At 38.1% G+C, this 26,090-nt stretch overlaps 2 protein-coding genes across 2 annotated transcripts; one reads left to right on the forward strand and one right to left on the reverse strand.

Moving 5' to 3' along the window:
• Window positions 1-2,185: 2,185 nt before the first annotated feature.
• On the reverse strand, window positions 2,186-25,952 carry Xrcc2 (X-ray repair cross complementing 2). Its single transcript, XM_017620592.1, has 2 exons — window positions 25,118-25,952; window positions 2,186-2,285 (listed from the first exon to the last, which is right to left on the reverse strand). Exon 1 carries the CDS (start codon window positions 25,905-25,907, stop codon window positions 25,122-25,124), a length of 786 nt encoding a protein of 261 aa, XP_017476081.1. The 5' UTR covers window positions 25,908-25,952; the 3' UTR covers window positions 2,186-2,285; window positions 25,118-25,121.
• On the forward strand, window positions 15,261-19,522 carry sug (sugarbabe). Its single transcript, XM_017620561.1, has 2 exons — window positions 15,261-15,945; window positions 18,422-19,522. Exons 1-2 carry the CDS (start codon window positions 15,410-15,412, stop codon window positions 19,347-19,349), a joined length of 1,464 nt encoding a protein of 487 aa, XP_017476050.1. The 5' UTR covers window positions 15,261-15,409; the 3' UTR covers window positions 19,350-19,522.
• Window positions 25,953-26,090: the final 138 nt, after the last annotated feature.

The following is a 26,090-nucleotide window of genomic DNA, read 5'->3' on the forward strand; positions in this document are numbered from 1 at the left end:
TGATTCCAGATTTCAAATCAAGTGGGGCGATGGCTAGACTGGTCGAGTGGCGCGTGATGATAGGTTCTTGGTCAGGTTTTTTGTTTTGTTGCCATACTATTTCTTGTTGATAATTTATTTTTGGTCATGCTTTTGTTTTGTGATCGGAGACTGAGGGTGGGCTTCAATTATGACTATAATAAAACAATATCAGTGTAATTTATGTACCGGATCAGGCAGCGAACAACGACAAGCCATAGCCGCAGAGCGCTGGACTTTGCTCGTCTAGCTCATCTACATACATACATATGTATGTACATATTTACATATGTATGTACATATTTACATATGTATTTACATGTTCTATTGCGTGGCACCCATTGGCCTGTCTGACTGTCGCCACGTCGCACAACCGCCCTCGTTGGTACAATTCCTGACCAAATTGATTGTGGAACAGCGTCGGCACAGCACCAGCTGTTGGACTAAGTGCATACATGTACATTTATGTACATTTACAGCGTGATAACACGCAGGCTGATCCAATTCCTCGTTACGCACAAAGTTCACGCGGAGAGCACAACAACGATTCAATGAGGCCGCAGTAATCATCGAATATTCCAATATCTCCATAAAATAACTCACAAATATTCGACATTTTCGATCAGCCAAAACTGCTTATCACATCACATGTCCAATTCGATGCTTTACTATGTACATTTGTACGTATATAAATACACGCGCATGTACGTAGGCTTATCAATTTGTTGGGTAATACCACCAGCAGCGGTCTATTTCGGTGAGCACGTTCGCTAATCTCAGTTTGTCGCGACTAGCTAACCTATTTGTCTGCTTGCCAGCCAAAAAGCAGTCGCAATTCTGCCACATCCCTGCAGGGAAAGCTACTAGTTGTGAACAAAATAGAATGCTATCAGTTTGCGTTTCAGCCCAAGTAGTTCAGGTTCTATCCTTTTTCAATGATTTTGGTGACGACCGGGTTCTTCGTCATTTTTTATGTCAAACTCATACAAATTCATGATGTCGCTGCCGCGTTTAAAAAAATCATGTCGTCATCGACAAGGCGTTTAGATAATGAAGATAACAAATTGGAAGCTGTGACCCGTAGCTCGTTGTTTTCAATGTGTTCAGAACTTTAGGCTACGCATCGGCATCAACTAGTAGCATTATACCAGTTGATGAGATGGTCTGCCAATTCATCCCCCGTGAAAAGCACGATTGAGAGAATACAAAGGTTACGCCGATCTCGGACCGCTATTGCTCTCTTAACGAATTTGACAGAATCGTTGTTTGCATGACGTCACACTTGTGCAACTTGCAATTGCACCAGTGTGACGTCACACAAAAGTTATTCTCAAAAATCCTCTCTGATCGGCGCAATCTTGTATTCTATCATTCTTGCGTGAAAAGCATAAGCATGCCATTTTGCTCGCGGCGCTCCGACAGTCGCAATGGCCGACAAAGTAAAGCTCTGGCATGGTATTCCTAAGGTCCAAGGTTCGAGAGCTGGCGCAGGGAAATTTTTATAAATTTTTTATTCAGCGTTTTTATTGCAATATTTAAATTTAATTTTAACAAAGTTTTTTTTTGTTTATTTTATTTTTTAAGGCACAAGTATTTCTTTCTATTTGGCGCAGGGATAATTATTTTTTTATTTAGGGGTTTTATTGAAATTTTTAAATTAAATTAAAAACATATTCCCATATGTATGTATGCAATGAAATTAGATTTGAAAATTTATTACGTATTTATATTTAAATTGAAATAATTATATTGACTTACATTTATTTAAGTTGAAAAATCTTAACCACCTCCAAGCGAACTCGAACCTGCTATCTCAGAACCAGAATCGGTAGTCTTCATGCGACGCCACAGCCAACATTTGCAAGAAAGGAATTAATTGCGTTTTGTTTTTGGCCTGGGTCGCTGAACGCTTGAGTTCTTCGAAATTGTCGAACTGGTAGGCCATCGCTTTAGCACATACTAGTTAATGAACTAGTATTTTTACTGACTGGTTTGGCTTTTCACTGCAGGGATCATATTCCACATACTAATGGGACTTTATATGTGCATGTATGTATGTATGTAGTTATCGCTGTGTTGAAATGTCGATCATTTAATCTATTGGGATTGCTCGCTTCTAATCAGCACACCAGCGAACTACTTCGAACCGGTAGAAGTGGCTGTCTGAGTGCTCTGCAGTATTTATAAATAATGTACAAGTATGTATGTATGTATAGATGGTTGATTTTTGTACTTTGCGCAACAGACAGCTTAATTAAAATGACGATCTGAAAAAAATTAAATAAAAATGTAGAATGCTTAGAGAAAGAAATATGTATGTATGTATGTTTCCAAAATTGAGGCAGATTCTTATGTCTAAATGGTCTAATGATTGTTATCGTCGAAATATAAAAAAAATACAGAGAAGCGTTCGGCATCAAAAAGTAAATCCGGTCCCGGTACTAAACAGGTGCCGCCCACCCCCTCGCCATTTTTTTTTTTTAAAACAAACTTATCAACTTAGCAAATATTTGTATCCTCCAACTTAATTTTCGTAAAAATCCGGGCCCCCTGAAAATACCGGCCCACTGGCCTGGTTACACCAATATGTAGATATCCCGCGGCAACCAGATATCGGTTCTGCATATTTAATGGCATAATATCTTTGCTATCGAAAGGATATTCGAGAAGTCTAGCTTGTCGAGGGACCTGTGCCACTCTCCAGTACAAACTGTAGTCTGAGTAAAGCCATACCGACTAAGACTACAAGTGGTTCCCGTGTCATAAATAGAGTTGGCGAACTTCTCGTGCCAACTTGTCGGCGACCTCCTTACTGTCAACCGTCAGTGACGGTATTCGGCAAATGATTATAGTACTTCTCGCTGCCAAATATTAAACCGGGTCAAAGTAGTCTTTCACAGGTAGCAACGAGGTGGCCTTCCACTTCGTTTGTTTTAACTCGCGTTTTATATTTAAAACGTTATAAATTTTATTTTACATAACTAATTATGTATGCCAACAAAGGGACGGGATAGTGCTAGGGTGCGCACGTCATATTAATCGGACGATTAAACACTTGGGTATGATCGACCAGTTAGGGAGAACCTAATCGCCACTTGGTGATTTTCTTCACTCTGCGCCGCGAGAAGGTGGGGTGGCATGCGAACGCGGACCGCCGTGATGCCAAGCACTTTCAAAAGTATATACCTTAGGCGGGTTAATTTTTTCTGACTATGCGCGTTTGGCATAGGAGAATACTACGCGTAATTCTAAGTAAATTTGCCAAAGAAGCCATGAGTCTAAAATCAGTTTAGACTTTGCCAAATTGCGAAAATAGGTTTCGAAGAAAATGAGGAACAATTTCACTGTTACGCCCTCTGGTGGAAGTTTTAAGAAAAAGATAAGCGCATGAATAGATTTTTCATACCCGAAAACTCCTTATAGTATGTTTTTTTTTTACAAAATTTAAGCACTTCTCTACGACACTACAGCAAAATGCTAAGACACCTATTTTGAAATTTGGCAAACTCCAAATTGATTTTAGACCTCGCTTGGCGTACAGCAGCGTTGGTAGCTGGGCGTACGTACCAGTATTGATAATTACGATACAATTGTATTTTTTAATACATTTTCAAGTGCTTTCTACTTTCCTACTATCCAGCACTTTTTAGTACAATTTCTTCTCAAGTCAAAATTTGGCAGCACTTGATTCGTTAAGTTATACAGCAAATTGATCAACGAGAGGTGTCTTGTGGAGCAGAAGCAGAATTGTTCATTTGCCAAAACAAGCAAAAACTAAAATAGGAAGATTTTCTAAATTTTAGAAAAAACGTAAAACATTTTTGTGGTTTATAAATTTGTCGTACTATGAAGAAAACAAATTAATTTTAATGACGAAATTCTAATATGGGCTTCAAAACTGTACCCTTCTCCTGTATTATCAGGCAATATGCAAATCATTGTTCCACTAATACACTTATTGTTTCAGAAGTATGAAATTGCTAGAATAGACAGCAATACAGAACTAAGAGCCGAACACCTTTATTTAAAAAAATTTTGTCAACGCCAATATTTGTGAGTTTTTGGAAAAGTAAGAATCACCAGAAATGTTTTAAATGAGCCACTGTTTTCAAACACAAAAACATCACTCAAGGATTGTTATTCTTCAGCCAATGTTGAAAGGTTCTTCTCCATACAAAACTTAATAAAAACAAAATGTCGAAATAGACTTCAAGTAGAAACAATTTCATTTAATAAGAAATAGAGGCATCTGCACGATTTATTCTTAAGGCAGTGTCACACGATTGGTACATTTGTACAAATTTGTACTTTTTTATATTGGGCTATAGGAACAAAATAAGAAAAAATGGGAAGATAATTTTTGTTTTAGTCCCACGATTGGTACAATACAGCGAACTTCTGTTGAAAAATATCAACAAATTGTTGTTCGTGAATGAGATAAAGGAAAATATTTGTGCATTCACACGATTGAGATACAATTTGCACCAAATTTTGGCCAACTGCCCAATCGTGTGACACTGCCTTAGAGCGTCCAACAAGTGTATGGTAATCAGTTCGACCTGGCAGCCCCTTTTTGGGCGTTCTGACAAGTTTGCGCTTTGCACCCACTTTCCTGTGCACCACCAGAGAACCTGGCGTTCTAGCAAAGAGGAACCGGGAGCTGTGTGTGATGTCACAAAAGGATTCCATAAAGACACCGTTGAGCAGATACACTGCAGGTTTCATTTCGTTGATTGACAGCAAGTGTGCTTTCACGTTCACCAGAGTTTTCAAAAGCTCCAGTTGGTTTCCCTAAGCGGGAAAGTCAAGACGCGAAGCTCTGATTGTCCGATATTTGACGATTCCATATACATAAATTCAGAAATTTACTTGAAAATATATTATCGGCAGAATCCACTAACATCAACATAGAAAATTCATATTTAGCAATCTAGACGCCAATAAACCATGCCACTCAACTAATGATTGTCGGATAACCTGAAGGTTCACGTATTTACTGGTAATTACTACTGCTACGATTTTTTTTTATATATTTTTTCTTTTTTTTTTTGGAGATTGGCACGTGTGGCCGCCATCAGCATATCACACCACAAAAGCGTGTAATTTTTTAATGTCCGAAAAGAAAATGTTAATTTTTTTAATAAAATAATATTGGAAAATCATTTACTCTAATGAACTTTATTACCCCATAACTGAGAAGCTCGGTATTTGGAATTTTTTTGCCCAGCCATGAGATAGGCGCCATTAATTTTGTGCTTGCCGGCTCTAATTACCTTGAATGTATATTTGTGCGGATGTTGGTATAATCATATCAGCTGGGGGCTGTTATCAGTGTAATCGGAGCAAAGTTCAGATCGGGCAGCTGACGGCGCAATTTCCATAAACCTGCTATAACCAGTTAGGGTTTCCGAAAATAGATGTTTTACAATATATATGTACATTTGTACGTATTGCACATTTGTGTAATATTAATAATTGCGTACACATTTTATGAGTGTCTTGTCATTGTAAATTATGATGAACCCATGGGGATTGAAACCAACCTAATAAGGCCAGCACTCAGCGTAGAGTCAAAACGAGCACTCCGCAAAGTTGTTTTCTCTCTGCCCTGTTCTGCATTGCCATTGTAAACGACTTCTGGAGGAAATTATGTGGCACTTATTTTTAATCTGATTCAAAGTTACCTATTCGTGGTGAACAGGTGGGCGGCCAACTGCAGCTTTGCAGTCAGCCTCTGCATGACCGAATTGGTCTGGTTTACTAGGAAGTATGTATAAGGTCCCCGATATGGTTCTTCCTTCGATCGGCGGTGTCCGTCCGTCTGCAGCTTTCCGACAGGTTCAACTACTTAATACTGAAAGGCGGCTGTTGTCTTGTACTGCTGCAGGGGAGCTATGGGTAAGAGGGGAGGTATCTTGCCTAAAGTAACTCATCGGCTTTAAGAAATCATACATAACTAGAGAAAGCTACAATTGCTAACCAACTGGTACGGCGGATTGCCCAAATCGGTATTAGTGGGACTTTACACTAGCGCTTAACGTCATGTTGAACATTACACCTGTACCGGGTGGTTAACTGGCTCGAAAGGTGGCTACGGGCAGCATACATTCCCTGAAGATAGGGCTGACTGGGCGGGGTCACTGGAAGAAGGGAGCAATGAACGTATTCACGGACGGATCAAAACTTGGAAGCAGGGTTGGTGGAGGTCGGGAGCTTTCTATCAAAACTAGTTTCATTCTGCAGTTTCTTTGAGGCGAAAATAGTTGCCATCAAGGAAAAAACTAGACTCAGTGCTGAAGAGTCAGTTAGGGAGGTTTGGCATATACTCTAATAGGCAGGCGACAATCAGGGCCTTGAACGCTATACGTCATGATGGTGCGCTCGCAATCAGTAAGAGAATGTCTGATCTCCTTATCAATCGCGCCAGAGTACTTTCTAATCAGGCTCATTTGGGTGCTAGGCCACAGTGACAATCCGCAAAACTGCGTGGCCCATGAGCTGACAAGGAAAGGAACGCTTAAAGTTCAATAAAGCAAGCCAGTCGTTTCTCTTCTGCGCCAACTGACGCCAATTGGAAATGCCAAGTGAAGCAAAGCCATTCCACATCTGTGGAGAGATTCTGTAAGCAAAAATTGTCGGTCTTTTCATCGCAAAGAGTTCCGAGCTGGGGCTGCTAATTTGCCTCAATTTCAAAGATATGATAAATTAGTACAATGTAGAATAAAAATATGGTTATCAAATTAAAGAAATTCTGTAGAATTAAAGTAGATTAAATTGTTTGGCGCATAGGGACGAATAGCTATTGAAAACGTCCTTTTAAAACTTTATTCGTGAATATCCTTGAAAATTTGTAATACTTGCTTTGTTTTTTAACTATATGTTAAGCACTAATATACACTCGACCACATCCTCGAATTTCGTCCTTCTAACTTTATTAGATCAAAAAAAAAAATTATTAAAAGGTAAATTCCAATACCTATTCGTCCTTGTAAGCCAGATTCTACAGAAATTTCCTTTTAATTTGATACCCATATTGCTATTCTACATTCTACGCAGTTTTACTCTGCTTGTCCATAGTTTTGTGAGTATGTATATTGATTGTTTCATGTCACTCACGTCATATCAGATCCGCTAAGCGAATCACAAATAACTTTTATTTCTGAAAATTCCGAAAATCTTGAAACAGTACCGAAAATTCCGATATAAAAATATAAAATAAATAAAGCCCAAAAGTCTTAAAAATGCCGAAGTAGTCCCAAAAATTCCGAAACAGCCCGAGAATACCAAATTAGTCTCGACAATTCTAAAATAGTGCCGAGAATCCCGAAGATCCCGAAAAAGTCGCGAGAAACCCAAAGACCTCGAAATAGTCGCGAGAATCCCTAAAATACTGAAGTAGTGTCGAAAATCTCGAAATATGTAGTTCCAAAAATTCTCAAATAGTAGGAAATCGACAAAATCACAAAGACCCGAAATAATCCCAAAATCTTTTTTATACTGAGTAAATAAGTAGCAAGTATTTAGTATTTAATCAACTCATAAGTACTAAGAACTTTTGTACCAAGTATTAAGTGAAGCCATAAATACAAAGTACTTTTGTATCCAGTATTTAATGAAGTCAAAATCTCTTAGTACTTTTGTACTAAGTAAGTTAGTGAAGCTTCGTTAGGTGAAACTACCTAAACATATATACTTTTATACTTAGTATTCAGCGCTGTGAAAATAAACAGTTATTTAATAACATCCAAAATACTTAAGTAAATAGTACTTTGGTATTTAAGTACTACAGCATAAATACCTAAATACTATTGTACTTAGTATTTAGTTGCACTAATTCATAGCTTAAAGGTAAAAGACCAAAAAATCGATTTTTAACTCATAAATTTCGAAAAGTTATAAGCATCATAAATATTAAAATTATTGGAAGCATGTTCCCATTAGTATCAAATCGTTTTCTATAGGAACCAAAATGATTATGGAATTTATGACAAACAAAAGGCATTTTCCAGCCCGGAAAATTTTTAAATGTTTACAAGTTTCAAAATATGCATTTCCTCATAATTTTCTTCTCTATACCCAAAAAAACGCTCATGAAAATTCAAAATCCATTTTAATTTTCTATTTCAGACAAGCATTGAGAACGCGTCAGACGTGACAACGCAATATATTTTGAAAAGGCTGTCAAATTCGGAAAGAAATTGAGAAATTTCAGAAAGCAGTTGCATGAGCAGTCACACCTTTCGTGTAAAGTGTCTTTCGAAAAAGGTTTTTTATTACCGAAAGGCGAATTGCAGGGAAATTTTTTGAAAACTATTTTTGACTTGTTACACAGCGAATGAATTTCGTGCAATCTTCCTCGGTACTAAAATACAATCGTGAGCCGCCTTGCCGCTGGTTTGTTATTTCCCTTCGTTATTATTAACTTAATTTTCAATTTAAATATTAATTTATTATTTATAACCAAACAATTAAATTCCAAAATATATAATTTATTTAAACTATTCCTAATATTTTATTTCAAATTATTCTTTATTATTCCTCACAAATTCGCGCTCAGTGTCACAAGGCAACACTCGGTTAGTTTGAAAAATGTATATTTTCGGAATCGATTTGCGCTCTCTCAGTTGCAGTCACACCTTGCAAATTTAATTTTTGAAACTGATTTCCGAAAGGTGACAGAAAGGTCTTTCTGGCTGTTCTGGCACGTGGAAATAAAATTTCTCTTTCCCAATTTGACAGCGATTTGCGTGGACAAGTTGCAAATATTTCCACGTGTGACACGCTCTTTACGATCTCTATCTTTCCCGCCATTCTGAAAAGGCGCGATAGGAATATTGGCAGTTCATAAATGGGTTACGATTTTATATAAGTGTGTAAATACATACATACATGCATAAACCGAGCAACAGAAGAAGTGTGCGTTCAGAGATATTTTTATTTGATATTCACGAAGCTTTTTATGTTAAATATTTTTCGTTAATTTTTGTTTAAATGTGGTTTACATTATAACTAAAACCATATAAATCCAAGTTAAAAACTTCGCACAAAATTTAAGAAATTCGAAAAATGGTCTACAAAAATATTCATCACCAAAATTGTAGTTTTTAGTCAGAATTAAAATTATTCCAAGAAAAACGCTTAGTATAGGCTTGCTAAAGCAGGTTGGTTTCTTAGGGAACTTAATTACCATCGTTGGCTGCCAACTGCTGTTCAAATAACCTGAGATAACTTTAAGAACTTTTAGATAAAAGAGTTAAGTTCGGCGGCTATATAAAACACCGTGTTTCAAACACAGTTACACATAGTGACTTTGATAAGCTTAAGAGCTGCAGACATCAGACGTGCAAATCTTGACAAGTTAATCCTTTCTTCTAAAATTAAAAACTTCTTAGCACCAAAACGATAAAGCATGACGGCGAAGTAATGGGGTTGGGAGAGCGAGCTATTCGGCAAACCCCCACCTGTGGCGTCGAATAATTAATTGTACATACAAATGTACTTCAATGGGAAAACGTGAAAGTGAATGAGTATGTATTGTACAATATTTGCATATGCATACATACATATTTATGTACTAAAGAGCTGCATAAATGCGCTCGAAGTTGTATATACTAGTTAAATTTGCGATCTTAGCGTAGAGCAGTTACTTAATGCCACCGCAAGATATGTACATATCGTAGCTTTGTTGCAAGAGTATCTTATTCCCAAAAGTCCAAAACTCGATAAAAACGCTAGCTAAGACTAATCTTATATTGAAGGGAGTTAAGCACTGCGACAATCAGAGTGTGCGGAGCATTCCATACACTTTACCTTCTTCTTCTATAGGAAATTCCACGTGAAGCTAAATCCTTCTCCAACTGGTCCTTCCAACGCAGAGGAGGCCTTCTGTCCACTCGAACGACATGGCCAAGCCAGCGGAGCCGCTGAATTTTAATTCGCTGAACTATCTCTATATCGTTGTAAAGTTCATAAAGCTCATCGTTAAATCGTCTGCGGTATTCGCCATCGGCAACGCGTAAAGGTCCGTAAATCTTTCGCAGAATCTTCCTCTCGAAAACTCCTAGAGCCGCTTCATCAGATGTTTTCATTGTCACACCAGCACAGGCTTGATGAGTGATTTATAGAGTGTGATCTTTGTACGACGAAAAAGGATTTTACTCCTCAATTGCCTACTCAGTCCAAAGTAGCACTTGTTGGCAAGAGTGATTTCCGTTGGATTTCAAGGATGACATTATTATTGGTGTTAACGCTGGTTACCAAATAAACGAAGTCGTCTACTTTTTCAAACTTGTAACTGTCAACAGTGATACGCGTCTTGGTATGCTCTGAGGGAGTCACTTTGTCTGAAACCTCGTTTGGTTTCAAACGGCTCGGAAAGGTCCTTCCCAATTCTTAAAGAGCTGATGGTATTGCTCAACGTCGTTTTACACAGTCGTATTAGTTTTGCGGGGATACCAAATCCAGACATCGCAGCATAAAGAAAACTTCTTTTCGTTATGTCGCAAGCGGCTTTGAAATCGACAAATAGATGGTGTGTGTCGATCCTATTCTCGCGGGTCTTTTCCAAGATATTTTATATTGTTAATACCAGATCTATGGTGGATTTGCCAGGCCTAAAGCCACACTGATAAGGTCCAATCAGTTCGTTGACCGTGTCAGTCTTTTACACAATAAATACACCCGATAAGACCTTGTAACCTATGCTTAGGAGACTGATCCCGCGGTAGTTGGCGCGAATGCCAGGGTCGCCTTTCTTGCGGATTGGGCAGAGCACAGTGAAATTCCAGTCGCCAGGCAGGTTTTCATCTGACCATATTCTGCAATTCATCCAACTTACTCGTAACAAAAGGACTTCCTATGAGTTAGGAAACAATTGGCTTTGTCTGGCTTGAGGCATAGACCGTTTATAGAGGCTCACTCTTACGAGTCAAGTCATAATTCAAGGTTTTACTATAAAAAATATTAGTACGTTTAGGAGGACAACAAATATTTAATTGGACATAATCAGCATAAACATGGGTATTACAATACTGGGAACGTTAGTGCGCTGCGAGAGAAGTCTTATTCCGCGATTCAAATGCATTTGCGCAGCTCTTTAATACAATACATATATACGTACGTACACCGCAGTCTAGATAAGTGTGACTTCGTTGGTGTAGTTCAGGGGTTCCCAAACTTTTTTCACCGCGGCCCCCCTGTTGTGCTAAAAAAAATTCGCGGCACCCTTACTCTTCCAATGTCTACGAAAGCGAGAAAACACAATGCAAACTTTATGCTCATTTAGCTTGAATGTGAGGAGTGAAACTGCTATGATGATTTCATTATTTCCTTTAAGTTTATTGGGAGATTTGACAATTTTACCCGGAAATCATTTGACGCTGACTCCACAAAAAGGAGAAGGTTAGCAATTCGTCGGAATATTTTTTTATTAATATTTATTTTTTTTATGTATGTTACCGTATAACTTTGGACCACGTTAACCGATTACTATAATTCTTTTTTTAAGAAGAAAGGTGTTACCTCACAGGCGGTCCCATTCTAATTTGGTTCAAATCCGATCATTGAATAATGAAGATATAACCGATAATCTTAAATTTGTATATGAGAATTGAAGCCGGTTTTGTTTTCTGCTTAAAAATTATTTGTTTATGTAAGCATTTCTTGAAAATGCAGTCTCACATAGAAATGTAAAAGCAAAAATCACAAGTATTTTTAATGCAATCTTGCCAACAGCAGCGTTTTCTGCATACACTTGCATCCAGAAGAGAGTTCTGGCTCCCTTCGTAGTATTTAATATTCAAAGTGCTGTCGTCACTGATGTCCAGAAGGTTTTCAAAAGCTTAATTTGTCATCCCAGTAGGTTAACTTTTTGGATCTGTTATCACAACTGTAGACATCCTCAGAGTCAATGTTGGGAAAATATTCGACAATGGTTTTTTCTAAACGTTCCAAGTAAACGCTGATAATGCGCGTTAACGCTAAGAACTTCAACAGCCAATTTCACGAAAGCAATTTAAGTGAAAAATTATTTTAATTTTTGAATTTTATATTTAAATTTTCTTGGCGTTAAATTCGAAGTTACATACGTTTTTCTGATTTACTTTGTTTACTTAAAGGGTTTTCATCCAAATTGCTAGACATTCTAAAATATACATGTCACCAATAAAAAAAAATCTCGACGTGCTAGAAAAAAACCAAAGATGTAATTTAATTTCGCAGGCCTCTGTTATCATCGCAACGTCATTCAATATGGGTTTTAAATCTAGTGGCGGCATCTTCCTAGTCGCCAGGGAATACCGAGGGATCCTACACTGACTTCTCGTGGCGTTTTCTGCCTCTTGCTTCATCCTAGACATCGCTCCTGCTCCATCACTGCAAATATCCGCACACATGCTCAATTTCAAACCATTGTTCTGTACAAATTTGTCGATAGTTTTTAAAAATTTCGTCGCTAGTGGTGTAAGTCTCAAGTATATCTCTCATCAAAAGTTCTTCTCCGGTTTGCATTCCGACAGGGTACCGCGGCACCCACTTTGGGAAAGCCTGGTGTAGTGAATCACTAATAAAAACGTAAGGAAATGTATGTATGTATGAATTTGCGTGTGTACGCTTACGATTTCAACTCAGCGACTTGGCACATGCCATCGTAAGTAGACTTTAAACGACGACGACTATCCCCTCTCAAGCCACGCAGTTGTAGACGATGTGGATTTTAGATTCGACAAAGAATTAAAGCGCAGACGTTTGATAAGACTTCTAGGTTGGTCTGCTCGTGTTTCTTTCACACCAAAATAAAATAAAACAAAAACAAAGTAACGAAAAAAATCACCATATCAAGTGAACAAGTGTACGAATGCCAGGGGTAAGGAGCGCAATGCCGATATTTATTGCCGATTTTTTATTTGTTTTTTTTTTATACTGTCTGGGTGGTGAATTGATTAGGGCAACGTGTTTTGTTCTTTGCTAAGTTTTTGTTGTTAGTTTTACTAATTTTAAGTTCGATTGCCGTCACGTCGCACAGTATAACAAACCCGAAAACTTTTGCCAAACATAATTTAGATAACAAACAATTAAGAATATATCACACTCCTATTATTTTGTGGACAACTGTACATACTTATGTAGTTTGAGCGGTGCCTGAACTCCGAACACGTGTAACTACTATTTTTTTATCCACAATTTATGCGGAGATGTTACACTGTGCATCGTGGCGCGATTAGCTGAAAATTGTGAACAGGGTAGTGAGTTATCAGAGATCAGGAGATATGTATTTTTGAAGTATATTATTGCGATACACCGCCCGCGACCCACTCGCACAGACACCCCCAAGAAATGCTGTCTTTCACAGAGTGATTGAAGTACAAAAATCAAATGACGTCAAGTACGCATAAGCTCTCAAAAGGTGCACAGGTTTACATATCCGTATATAGTCAACTTGTGGCGTGTGTCATGCTATCTCTCTTACCGCTGACGCCTCACCCAGCGCTCCTCTCCAGCAACCTAAACCAGCCATAAAGCTTTTATTTGTACTTAAAACAGTCTAGAGGCCCCCTAGCGAAAGCGGCGCTAACAGTCAATGCCAAACCAGATGACAACAACAACACCGACGATGACAACGATGTCCACTTACATATATGTAGTACATATATACAACATATGCACTTACAGTGTTACCTCTACTTGCTGACACCTCCAATGAGCGGACAAGGTGGTCGTAATTTTTCAGTTTTCCCAAGTTGGCGAATTCAACCGGTTTTTTTCCAATTGAAGTTGAAGCTTTTAAAACAATTAAAACTAATTTAAATGCAAATATTTATACCATCAAAAGTCTTTTCTTGGTTTGAGGAATCTGAATTTGCAAATTAATTTTTACCAAAAACGACCGCTGACCGCGCTTGGGTGCAAAAATATATTGCAAAAAAATTGTTTAGAAAAGTGGTCGAGAAACATTGTTTTCACTTTTCCTTCATTTTTCTTGCGTCATAGCGCACCCAACGGCCGTTTTTGGCACACAACAAATTGCGAATTCAGATTCCTCGGGCCCAAAAACCACTTGAAAGGCTTTTAACGGTATAAATATTTGCATTTAAATCAATTTTAATTGTTTTAAAAGCTTCTCCAACTGCACCAACCTGAAATTGAAAAAAAACGCTTAAATTGGCCAACATGGGAAATATTTCACGTTGCGTTTTGGAACAATTCGCCCTCCATTAACCGAACAAGACCGGCCGCGAGCACTTAGTTTTTGAGTTTTTTCTTCACCTGCCCTTTGCGGACGATGACCTCACAGAAATAGGCAAAAAAAAAATAAGAATGAACAAAAAATGGAGTCAAGATAAAACCCTCTCATAAACGGACTCAAGGTAAAAAGCGAACATACATTAGCTAGCATTACACACAGAAAAAAGTCAGCTAAATAAATTTCTCTCAACACATCATTTGGTAACTATAACCAAATAATGTAATTATAACTAAATCATGTGTTGAAGAAAACATATTTAGTTGACGTAAATAAACTCTTTTCTCAGTGTAGCATAAAGTCTTAGTACTAGCATCAGCAAGTCAGCATTTGACGGGATCCACAATGAAAAAAATTAAAAAGCTTACTTTCAGTTATGAATTTCAATCTCATAGCAGGACACCTCCATAGGCGGACAAAAACTTTTGAACCATAAGTGTCCAGTTATGGGAGGTTGCACTGTACATACGTACATACTTACTTGCGCTTGGCCTCACGTTGTGCGATAACGAACACCAACGATCGTCCATGTGTAGTCGTATACGAGCTAAATTTGGGTTTTACACGGGCAATCGCCGCCGCCGGATAGATAAGAGCAACCCACCGATCGGTGCGTGAACAGGTGAATTAGTGGTGAATGGAATGCGATAGCAAGTGCGTGAAATCGACTGCCTTATCCGTTACCCGTTATAAGCAGGAAACGGGGGTTTCGCATTAACAAAAAGCACCAACAACAAAAGACCAGTTAAAAATAGCCATTCACTCCACCCCATTGACTGTCTGGCTGATAGCCATAGTTCTAGCGGCTAGCCGCTCGCTCTCGCACGCCCCCGCTCGCCTGTCTGCGTTATTAAACACTCCGCATATTCTCCACAACTACTCGTCGTTTTCTATGTAGAAGTTAGCGCGCTGATAAGATGTATGCTCCTTATCGCAGACGCTTGTGTTATAACCATATATGAGAACGTTTGCTAGTCAACGCACTCAGTTGTCGTGAGTTCGCCCCACACAACGGTTCTAAGTCTACATTGTAATTAAGTTAACATATCAAATTCAAATCACCACACGTTGACCGTTAACTCAAAAATAAAAGAAAAAAAAAAAACTTAATATTTTTTAAGAAAAACTAAAAAAACTAAAACCTGCTACACAATGGCAGTACAAAACTCTAAATTTCCCAACAGTGTTCTAAACTCGGCCTTTGTGCCAACAAGCGCTTACTACCAGCATCTGAGTGCCGCCTCAGCCGCTATAGCCGCCTATGAAGGTTGGTCGCATTTGGACTTTCTGTCGACACAGCTGGCTCACCCGTCGTCTACACCACCAGATGAACTACTACAAATGCACCATTTAAGATTTCCAACACCACCAATAACACCACCATACAAAAATAGCGCTTATATGCTAGGTATCAATCCCCATACGAAGGCGACACGCACGCGATCGGTCATAATGAAAATTGGACAAGATCAATTGGACAGCAATTTGCCACCTACACCGGAACATGTCGACGATATGGCTGTGGATATTGTTGGATTAGATGACGTGGCCACAAGCGCTGTTGCGTTGCGTCATGAGGCAATGACGACGATGACGAGGACGACACCGACATCGACGTCGACCACTAGCAGCGCCAGCTCGACCCCTCAACATAGTGAATATGTTTGCGAATGGAGCAATTGCGGCAGGTGAGTTGCAACAATAAATTATTCATATTTCGCTTTATTGCGCGCTTTCTTATGGTATTAAGTCACTTCCTAAACTGATAAGAATCATCGTTTTACGATACACCTTAACATGTGCCGCGACATATACATCCGCACCTGCCTATTTCCACTTACGTCTATTTAGTCATAAACGATGAAATAATTCTCATTTGCGCCCTTGAATTCAGTTACGAAAGAAAATAATAAAGATATGGAAACGTGTAAGTGGCCATCGCCATAGCCGAGTAGTTACGAGTTGCGTTCGTGCGACCACTCGGGCAGACACAGGTTCAAAAGCTGGCCCGAGCAAACTCTACAACAAAAAAATTTGTTTCCAAAATAGTTAGTCGTCCCGAGTGTACTTCGGGCAAGAAAAGCCATCTCATACAAAAAAAAAAACATTTTTCGTTCGAAGGCGGAGTAGAACTTTAGGTCCCTTAATTTGTGTAACAATGGCTGCATTTCTTTATTCATTCTGAACATTTGGAATAAACTTTTTTGTTTACTTATTCTTTAGAATATTCCTGATGATATGCTAACGTATATTTCAAACGTATTCTGTTTGTTCCGGCTGTGAAATGGGATTATCCGGAATGTATAAAGAAACGCAGCCAATATAAAAACCGGATTCGGATATCCGATCGGATATAAAATCACGATAAAATTGAAAGTTTTAGTACAAATATAAAGTATTATGCACATAATTTAGTATGGAGGTATTGTAAATGTTTTCGATTTATCCTTTTTGAAAGGAAGAAATAGGAATTTGTTGTGTCTGTTAATTTTCCCTAAAATTCACAAAATTTAGTGCGTTGGGCCAAAGAACTTGTATAAGGGGGTGGGCGTCATAGTAAGAAACTCTTTATTAGGTTTGTTCTACAAGCTACTAGTAGAAAAACTCGAGCAAAGTTCAAACTGCCAGCGTATATCAAATAAACTCCAAAACGTACTTGTGGAACGCGTATGTGTAGCAGGCTAACCTAATATTCACGCACGCCGCCAATTCACAGTCAAAAATTTCTCATGCCCATACAACTTGTATGGGACCAAACGAAATTGAACGGCGTGCGTATGAGGCTTACTCAATTTCCAATTTTTGGTCTGCGTGACATTTTGATTTGACGTTTCGCTCAATGAAATCAAATGCAAGCCAAAACGCAAGCCGCGAATATTAGGTTAGCCTGTAACTCGAAGTGACTTCGAGTAGCTTGTGGCACAAACCTATTATCTTTCAAATTAAAAAATGTTGGCGTAAACGAACAGCGTACACCAAATTTTTCTCAAAAAATACTTATTTATTTTTTTTTTAATACGCACCTCTTTCTAGAATTGGTGGACGATTATGTAAACCAATTTTGGCGTTCTTTCAGATTTATGCTGTTATGATTAAAACCAGCGTATAACATGAATTTCATCAAAATCTGATAACATTTACTACATATTTACCACTTTCCACGTTTCTTCGTTCTTAAGTGCAGAATAGCGCATATTCGAAATTTCAGCGAATTTGGAGGACGGTTGATACTTTTGGCCGAAGCTTATATAGGGACATCTTCACTGTGCGACCGTACAAAAAAAGGCAGACAAGAAGATCCTTCAATTTGGTGGAAGCCTTGTCGCAAAGAATTTCAAATTTGTGTACACTGTCAATGAAGTATCTCTGCGCACCACCTTCCTCAGTGAACTTCTTAGGAGTGTTTCGCGCATCGGGTAGAGCTTATGTTGAAAATGTAAATAGGCCGTTGCCCGATAATGCGGTAATGCTTATTTTCATAATGAAAAATACATAATTTTTTAACTCTAATTACTAGTTATTCGTAATAAATTTAATTACAAAAGTAAATCAAAAATTCTGAACTAGATTTTTAAATTAATCTTCTTTAATTGAAATACGGAAATCCGGCCGGATTTTACGTCGATATAGTCGGATAACATAAAAACGTCCAGATAAGCCGGATTCGGAAATCTACCGAATGTGCGGCACATCCCTAATATAAAACACACATCATAATTTGGAGCAATGTAAGCGCCAAACATTTATTTATGTTTTTTAACGATATTTTAAGCCGTGAAAGCCGAAGTGGTCTAATCCAATTTTTTTTTTGTGCTTAGCTACTTAAAATAGGGATCTTCATACCGAGCTTGGTACTAGGTGCTCGGTAATTTTTCACCGTGTATTTTGTTTGTGAAAAATTATTTTATTGTCGGATTACGGAGTACCGAATTATCGTGGCGGCAAACTTAATAATTTTTCTGATAGTTTGTAAACTGCTTAGCTGAGTCGAGATGTTCCAAGCCAGCACATTCGGATTAACCGCTCTTCAGTAACACATCCCCGACTTCTGCCACAGCCAATTTGTTATCAATGCCATATATTTTCTTCCTTCAAACTTTTCAAATATATGTATTTAAAAACGTCTAAAGTCCAGCAATTTTCCTTTTGCTTATATTATTCCAGAGATCACAACACACTCGAAGCCCTAGCCGCTCATGTTACCAAAGTGCATGGAGTCGCTTCACCTGCCGATGGCTTATACTATTGTCGTTGGATTGGTTGTACACGCATGCGCGGTTTTTCTGCACGCTACAAGATGCTCGTACATGCACGCACACACACCAAAGAGAAGCCCCATCAGTGCCATCTCTGCGCGAAAAGTTTTTCACGTGCAGAGAATCTTAAAATACACATTCGCTCGCATTCGGGCGAGAAGCCATACCTCTGTACTTATGAAGGCTGCAACAAAGCCTATTCAAACTCCTCGGATCGTTTCAAGCACACACGCACGCATGCCATGGACAAACCGTATATGTGCAAAGTGCCCGGTTGTCAAAAACGCTACACAGATCCTTCATCATTGCGCAAACATGTTAAGACATTCAAACATGCTGTGCAACTGATTGGTACCGCCGCTGTTACACCTATGAAAAGTGCCATGATTGGTGGTGGTATGGAAGTGGCCACAGCGGCGCAGGCTGTTGGTGCTGCTGGTGGTGATGGTGCTGCTGCTGCTGCTCGACAGACACATCGATCGAGCCTAATTTCATCGCCAATGCAAAATGTGGTAAACACTGCGGGAAACCATCATTTGCATGCTAATGCTTACAGCAATGATTACAGCGAAGCGGCGTCACCGCGGTGTCAGCTCTGCGTGCCGCCACCACCAGCGCCCCATTACTATCTCAATGCCATGGAAGAGGATATATGCAACATTAAGGCAGCTCAACTCGATTACTACTATGCCACAACAGCGGGTCATTCGCAGGCACGCAGCAGTAGTGCAGCTAGCAATTGTTGGAGCAACAACACACACAGTGGCAGCGAGAGTGCCCCCGTACTCGCCATGGAACTGGACACACCGCTCGATTTGCGAGTGAATCGAAGTTGAAAGTGAAGAAATTCAGTTATATTTTAAATTTATATACATACGTCAACTCTAGTCTAACAGTTTAGCTTGTAGTAAAAATAACATAAATACATATGTAGTTACATGCATATGGGGATTGAAGGAGGCCGAATATTGCTCATGCTAATGTACCTACATACATACATATAAATATTGATACTGCATGTGTTTTTTATCAAGACTGTTTTATTTTGAATAAAAAATAAATTAAAATAAGATAAGAAATTAGAAACTTTCGGTTTTACTTTATTTCAGAACTATTCAAAAAAAATATAGGTATCGGTAATTTTTCTCTTTTAACCGACTTCAAAAAAAGGAGGAGGTTATCAATTCATCGGAATATTTTTTTATGTATGTTGCCGCATAACTTTGGACCACATTAACCGATTTCGATAATTCTTTTTCTGGCGCCTCAGGGTAGGTCCCAAACTAACTTGGTTTAGATCCTCCGATCATTGGATCATGAAGATATTCACATTTTAACCCATTAGCTCTCTCACGAAAGGGTCGTTTTGGCCCCTTTTTTGGTAAGTCTGAATAAAATTGCATTCGGGAGGACCCGGAAAATTTTCAGACAAAATCTTTATACAAATAACGTAAAAGTCCACAGCAAATAAAACAAATATGACCCCAGAAATATGCAACAACTTTTTCATCCTCTCTTTTGTATTTTGTTTATAAATTTATCTCTATCTAGGTCTTTCAACCTTTCAAAAATAATCAAGTTAGTTTTTAAAATTATTTGGTTATATTTAATTATTTGATTACTTTTAATTACACAGACCGACAAAATAAGACCGATCTCCTTACCCAGAAACCAGACTATACTTTCCCGAAGGTTTTCGGTGCGCTCAACTCAAATATGGCCACAGAATTGCTCTATCACATCAGGATTTTTCCGTGAACAAAAAGTGCTGCGGATAGTACACATGGAAATTGGAAACTCCGTAAACTAAAAATTGTAATATCTCAGCGAAGCAAAAAGATATTTGAGCAAACTCGACGCCATTTCAAAGAGAAAGATTTGTACTTTAACACCTTTTTTGTACTTCTTGAGAAAAATTACTCTGGCTTGCATACACAACTTTAAAAATGGGCAAAAATGGCATTTTTTGCACTTTTAGGTTAGAATATCTCAAAATCCTGATGAGATAGAGCAATTCTGTGGCCAATACAAGAAGATTTGAATTCAGCGCACCGAAAACCTTCGGGAAAGTATAGTTTGGTTTCTGGGTAAAAATTTTGTCGGCCTGTGTTATTTTTCCAAATACATGAAGCAGTGTTTTGCAGACATATTTTTCTAAGCAAATTCACTACGCTGTAACCGCCAAAGCGATTTTGGCCGAGTCCAAAACAGCACGCCAGTTATTTCCCTTTTGTGCCAACTGACGACAATTGGAAATGCCATCTGAAGCCAAGTCCCTCTCCAAATGGTCTTTCCAACACAGAGGAGACCTTCCTCTGCATCGCGGCCCGCATTGAATACTTTCAGGAGCCACGCCAGCGGAGCCGCTGAATTTTAATTCGCTGCACTATGTCTATATCGTTGTAAAGCTCATACAGCTTATCGTTAAATCGTCTGCGGTATTCGCTATCGCCAACGCGTAAAGGTCCGTAAATCTTCCGCAGAAATCCGACGACTTCTTCGGCGGCGGTAATTAATGAGCCGGAAATGTGGTTCAACCGCTCGCATATGTCGGTTTGTTGAAGAGTGCTCTCTGAGAGCAGGTGTGGAGTCCAGTAGGGCATGCATTGACTGACTGTTGTGATTGCAGCTTTTCGACGCTATGCTTTCCTTGCATATTTGGGCGCAGATTTTTTTCCTATACAAGATAGTGGTCCGAGTCGATGTTTGGGCTCGGAGCCTGCCACAGCCACGTAGCTTGATGGATCTTTTTATGCTTGAACCTAGTACTGCATACTACCATGTTTCGGGCGCCGGCGAAGTCGATCAGCCTCAGTCCGTTGTCGGACGTTTCGTCGTGGTGGCTGAATTTTCCGACGGTGGTTCCAAAGATCCCTTCCTTGCCCACCCTGGCATTGAAGTTGCCAAGTACGATTTTGATATCGTGGCGGGCGCAGAGCTCGTACGTGCACTCTAAGCGCACCTAGAAGAGATCCTTGGATACCTCATCCTTCTCTTCCTTCTCTTCCATCGTGGCATGAACGCAAATGAGCGAGATGTTGAAGAATCTCGCTCGAAGGGGTTTTTACGCCGCACCTACTGGTGAACTTCTGTTAGGCCTTAAATCGTATAAGTCGGAGTTGCCCCACCGAAGTTCCCTCTCTTTCGGCCGTGACCCAAGGCTCCACTCGGATTGATTACCGCATCTCGCACATGGGTTGCTCACGTTGCCCAGAGTGCGCGAACGAGGACGCAAGAGTCGGGATTGAGTATAGCCGTGTAACTGTAACTGCATACCCAGTACAACGACTATTCCCCATTGCACTCCAAATACTACCATGTTTAATGGCAATCAAGGTGCAGGATTTATTTTAATTGAAACCCTCTTATTAAATAAAATGTAAATGACCAACATCATAGAGTTAAGACTCGTAAGAAAACGTTCCAACTTGATTTCCCAAATTTTTTTTTTACACATTCAAGTTTCTGGCACACGCGGGGGACGATATGTTCGAATTGGTTTTTATATGGAAGAAAATGAGCAACACCTTAAACTAAAAAATTTTCGAAAATCAACTGTAAGTCGTAGCTACTTCAAACTTGTACTTATTGTACTACAAATCAATATACTATAAAACTGCATACCAATATTTTCTGTAAAATATGTAATGAAAAACGAAAAAATTTTAATCAAAATTTTAAGACTTAAATTTTACACAAAGTTTAGAACTCTGATTTTTTGTGATTTGTTGATTTTTATAACAACTATGCCAAAATTTATTTATTTATCGGTTCCACTTATTAATTGAATTTATTCTAGCTTTTTGAGCAGGTGGCAACCCTCTTCAAAAATATTTTCCAAATAAAGATTACTCATTTAACTTAACTAAATTGGTTTTGAAGTTCTAAATATTTTCGAAATAAATCGTTTTCAAGCCCTTTCGTTTGACAGCAGCGTTGTTTTAATATTTTGTTTAACTTTTTAACTAATTGATTTCAGCTTTTCAAAAAGATGGCAATACTTATAAAAAATATACCCTTTATGTTAATTCACGTTATAGCTTAAGTGTGGGCAAAACTTCAATAAAATATGCACAAACTTTAACATTTATAAAGTAGTGTTAAAGTATTAATTTATTTTTTAATCCGATACATTTCGAGAAAATTAACGAAAATTGAATTCAATTTAAGTTATCATAGTGGTCCATACAAAAAAAAAATATTTTATTTGCTGCCTTATAATAGGTCTCGACAGACACATATCTTCGTTTAAAGTACAAAACCGCTCATCGCCATTCTGCAAAACCGCGTAACTGACATTGGCTGCCAAAAATTGGATTTGCTCACACAAGCTCTTGGCTCAATCCTTATCCATTCGTCCTGAAATATACTAGGCAGAAATGCGATTTCTTTATAAAAAAGAGAACCATTTTGTGTATGTAGATATTTTGAAGTGAAATTTCTTTAGCGGCGAAAGCGATGCAACAAAAATGGTGCAACGGAAATGGTTGGGACTCAAACAAGTGCTTCTTGTATGTACGCATATGGTATTAATTTAACAAAAACTTGTTAAAAAAGGTTAAAGAATAACACTTAGGAAAAGACCAATACAAGAATGAAAGTAAAGGTGCCTACGTACATAGAGAAAGGCAAAGGTAAAAATAAAAACAAAAACAAAGATGCGTAAAGATAAAGGCAAAAATGAAGACCAAGGTAAATTTGAACACTTTACTTATATAAACATATAAGGGCAAAGGTGAAGGGAAATAAGTAGATGAAGAAAATGATAAACATAAAAGTAAGGACAAAGAGGAGGATGAGGATACCTATAAAAATAAAGACGAAGATAGGGGAAGAAAGATTAAAATAAAGGTAATTAAAGAGGAAAGGATATAGAGAGAGACGCAGAGACTCAATCTGGGAACTATTTTGGGATTTTAGAGATTTTTGGGATTCTCGGAACTTATCGATAAAATAATAGATAATTTTATCGGTTTTATTATCGATATTTTTATCGAAATTTTTATCGATATTGTTACCAATTGTACTATCGATAGTTTCGGAACTTATCGATATAATAATCGATATTTTTATCGATTTTATTTTATGTACGCTCATATTCCTAGATTTGGTTATCGATTATGTTATCGATGTTTTTATCGATGTTTATCGATTTTGTTATCGAGATTTATCGATTTTGTTATAGATATTTGTCGATTTTGTTATGGATATTTTTATCGATTTTGTTATCGATGCTTTTATCGATTTTGTTATGGATATTTTTATCGATATTTTTATCGACTTTTGATAGATTTTGCCACCAATACTATTATAGATTTTGCTATCGAAATTTGTATCGAATTTTTCATCGATTTTGTTGTTTTTTGTTATCGATATTTCATTGGATGTTGCTATCGTTTTTGTTATCGATAGAGTTTAAAGATAAAAATGAAGATAAAGGAAAACAGAATAACATTAATGTAATTAGAACGAACAGGGGTAGATGTCTATATAGAAAAAAGACAAAAAATATAACTTTATGTGCAACTTGCTTTTCCATATTTTCTCTGTATTAAATAAGGGTAAATTTTTTTGTGGCGTACAATTATAATAGCCTTTAGTCCATAATGATTTTGCATATATGTATGTATTAAGATGGTAATCGTATATAATTTTTTATGAGATGCGCTTTTTTATAGCAGAGTACACTCGGAGGTTTGCCGTTGCCTGCTGAGAGACGACCGCTATTAGAAAAACTTGTTTGTTAAATTTTTTGATGGTGGTCGGAAAATGGGCTCGAACCCAGGCCCTGCGGAATGGTAACGCGCACTGCTAATCACTACACCACAGCGGCGGCCTATTTTATTTAATCGTTCGGATAAGCTATAAACCTTTATTTAGTAATTTTTATTTTAAAGGTGGAATACATGACACCAGCTTGCTGGCGCCATCAAGTGATTTTGCCATCGAAGCTCGAAGCATACAACATATTTACCAGCATTAGAGTGGTCCAAAAAAAAATTTCGAGATAGGGTTGGGGCACTTTCCACAATATTCCCTCTTGCCTACCATTTTGTTATAACATTGCTTTTTTAATTCGCAATTGCAATATTGGGAACTTGTAATCTTCCTAAAACACGGCTTTGACTCATAAATACATATATTGCAAGGAATTTCCGGCAAAATATTCTCTCAATTGAATTCATAATGGCGGTCGATGTTTACCGGTTGGCGACTTTAAAAAAAAAAAATTGGTTTCAACATGGACGACACACGCATGGTGTGATAATCAAGCAATCACACCACAAGAAAATGCACGGTCAAACGGCACGAACACTTGATGACGTCAGCATGCTGGTATCTTGTATGGATCTTTTCATACGCTCACAAAATAATTGTCATCTGACGAGTTTTACTTTTTGTTCAATTTTTAACAAAAATACATTAGCAACTGGGTGGTAAAAACTTACAACCAAGGACTTACAACATCTAGAAGAAGGCAGTTACAATCCTTCTAATCCTCATAGCACACTAAGTGACAAGACATATTGAAATTTATAAAGTATACATATGTATATAGATCAAAATTAAGTGCGTAAAATATTGTGTACATAATTCTACTTACCTTATTACGGCAAATTTAAAAAGTACAAGCCATCATCTTTTATATCAACCAGCCTTTCATTGAGTAACCGCTCGCCATTCTTTCGAAGCTCTAGGTGAAGTCTGTGTTCAACTTTAACATTTGTCGGCAATGGAGGATGACCAAGAGCATTGGCATCAGTTCCCTTCGCACGTTTTGCATTTATGTAGTTTGTATCAACAGTATACGCACAGCAGACACTATGCCGATCACACAAACTACGCAGGCGATCCACATTCCGCGAATAATGCGTTTGCATACGTATTCGACGTGCATATGTATCCAACCAATAGAAAGCATCCAACCCATCAATTGCTATCAAAGCACAATCAGGATGTTTCATTAGCAATATGTCTGCCGTTTCCAAAGCTGCATCAAAATGATTCGAACTATAACAACTCAACCAATGTATTGAATCCAGACACTTTTCTACCACTTCCTCCAATTCAGTAGCAGTGTGCTGCTCCGTCGAAGATACCACCATACGCCTGATTTGCTTTTGAAAGTGTTCAATATCGAATTTATGCCGCAGATCAATAAAAATTATATCGCAATTACGACCGCCAAAATAAGTTGGTGCAAGACATCGGGCCATTAAGCGCCAAAGTAACATGCTTTTGCCTGCTTCAGCCGGACCAGAAATCTCTGTTAGTGATTTGCTTAAGGGTGCATCATTGGCAAATACCTCCGTGTCCAAGTCGTGTAGCGTTGGACGCCGATAAGCAATCTCTCCCATGCATCCTTCGAAAGCATTAAATATTTTACAATTCATTTCAAATTGGATAAAACTTGCGCCAATAAAACCTTGATATGTAAACAAAACGCAATCGATGAAATCAGCTGCCTTTGACAGCCAGGGTTTTGGGGTTGAAAAATAGGAGCAGTTAGTTATGGTACTTATTTAATTTGTTTTTAATACAGTACCGACATTTCATCGGATTTATTTTTATTTTAT

The sequence above is a fragment of the Rhagoletis zephyria genome, unplaced genomic scaffold (assembly GCF_001687245.7).
Source record: "Rhagoletis zephyria isolate East Lansing unplaced genomic scaffold, Rhagoletis_zephyria_1.1 Rzeph_scaffold_00039, whole genome shotgun sequence".
Taxonomy (NCBI): domain Eukaryota; kingdom Metazoa; phylum Arthropoda; class Insecta; order Diptera; family Tephritidae; genus Rhagoletis; species Rhagoletis zephyria.

Coding starts and splice junctions, on each gene's coding strand:
- Xrcc2 (XM_017620592.1), bottom strand. CDS start 25,907: ATGAATTGTAAAATATTTAATGCTTTCGAAGGATGCATGGGAGAGATT.
- sug (XM_017620561.1), top strand. CDS start 15,410: ATGGCAGTACAAAACTCTAAATTTCCCAACAGTGTTCTAAACTCGGCC. Junction 15,946..18,421: donor GAATGGAGCAATTGCGGCAG/GTGAGTTGCAAC, acceptor ATATTATTCCAG/AGATCACAACACACTCGAAG.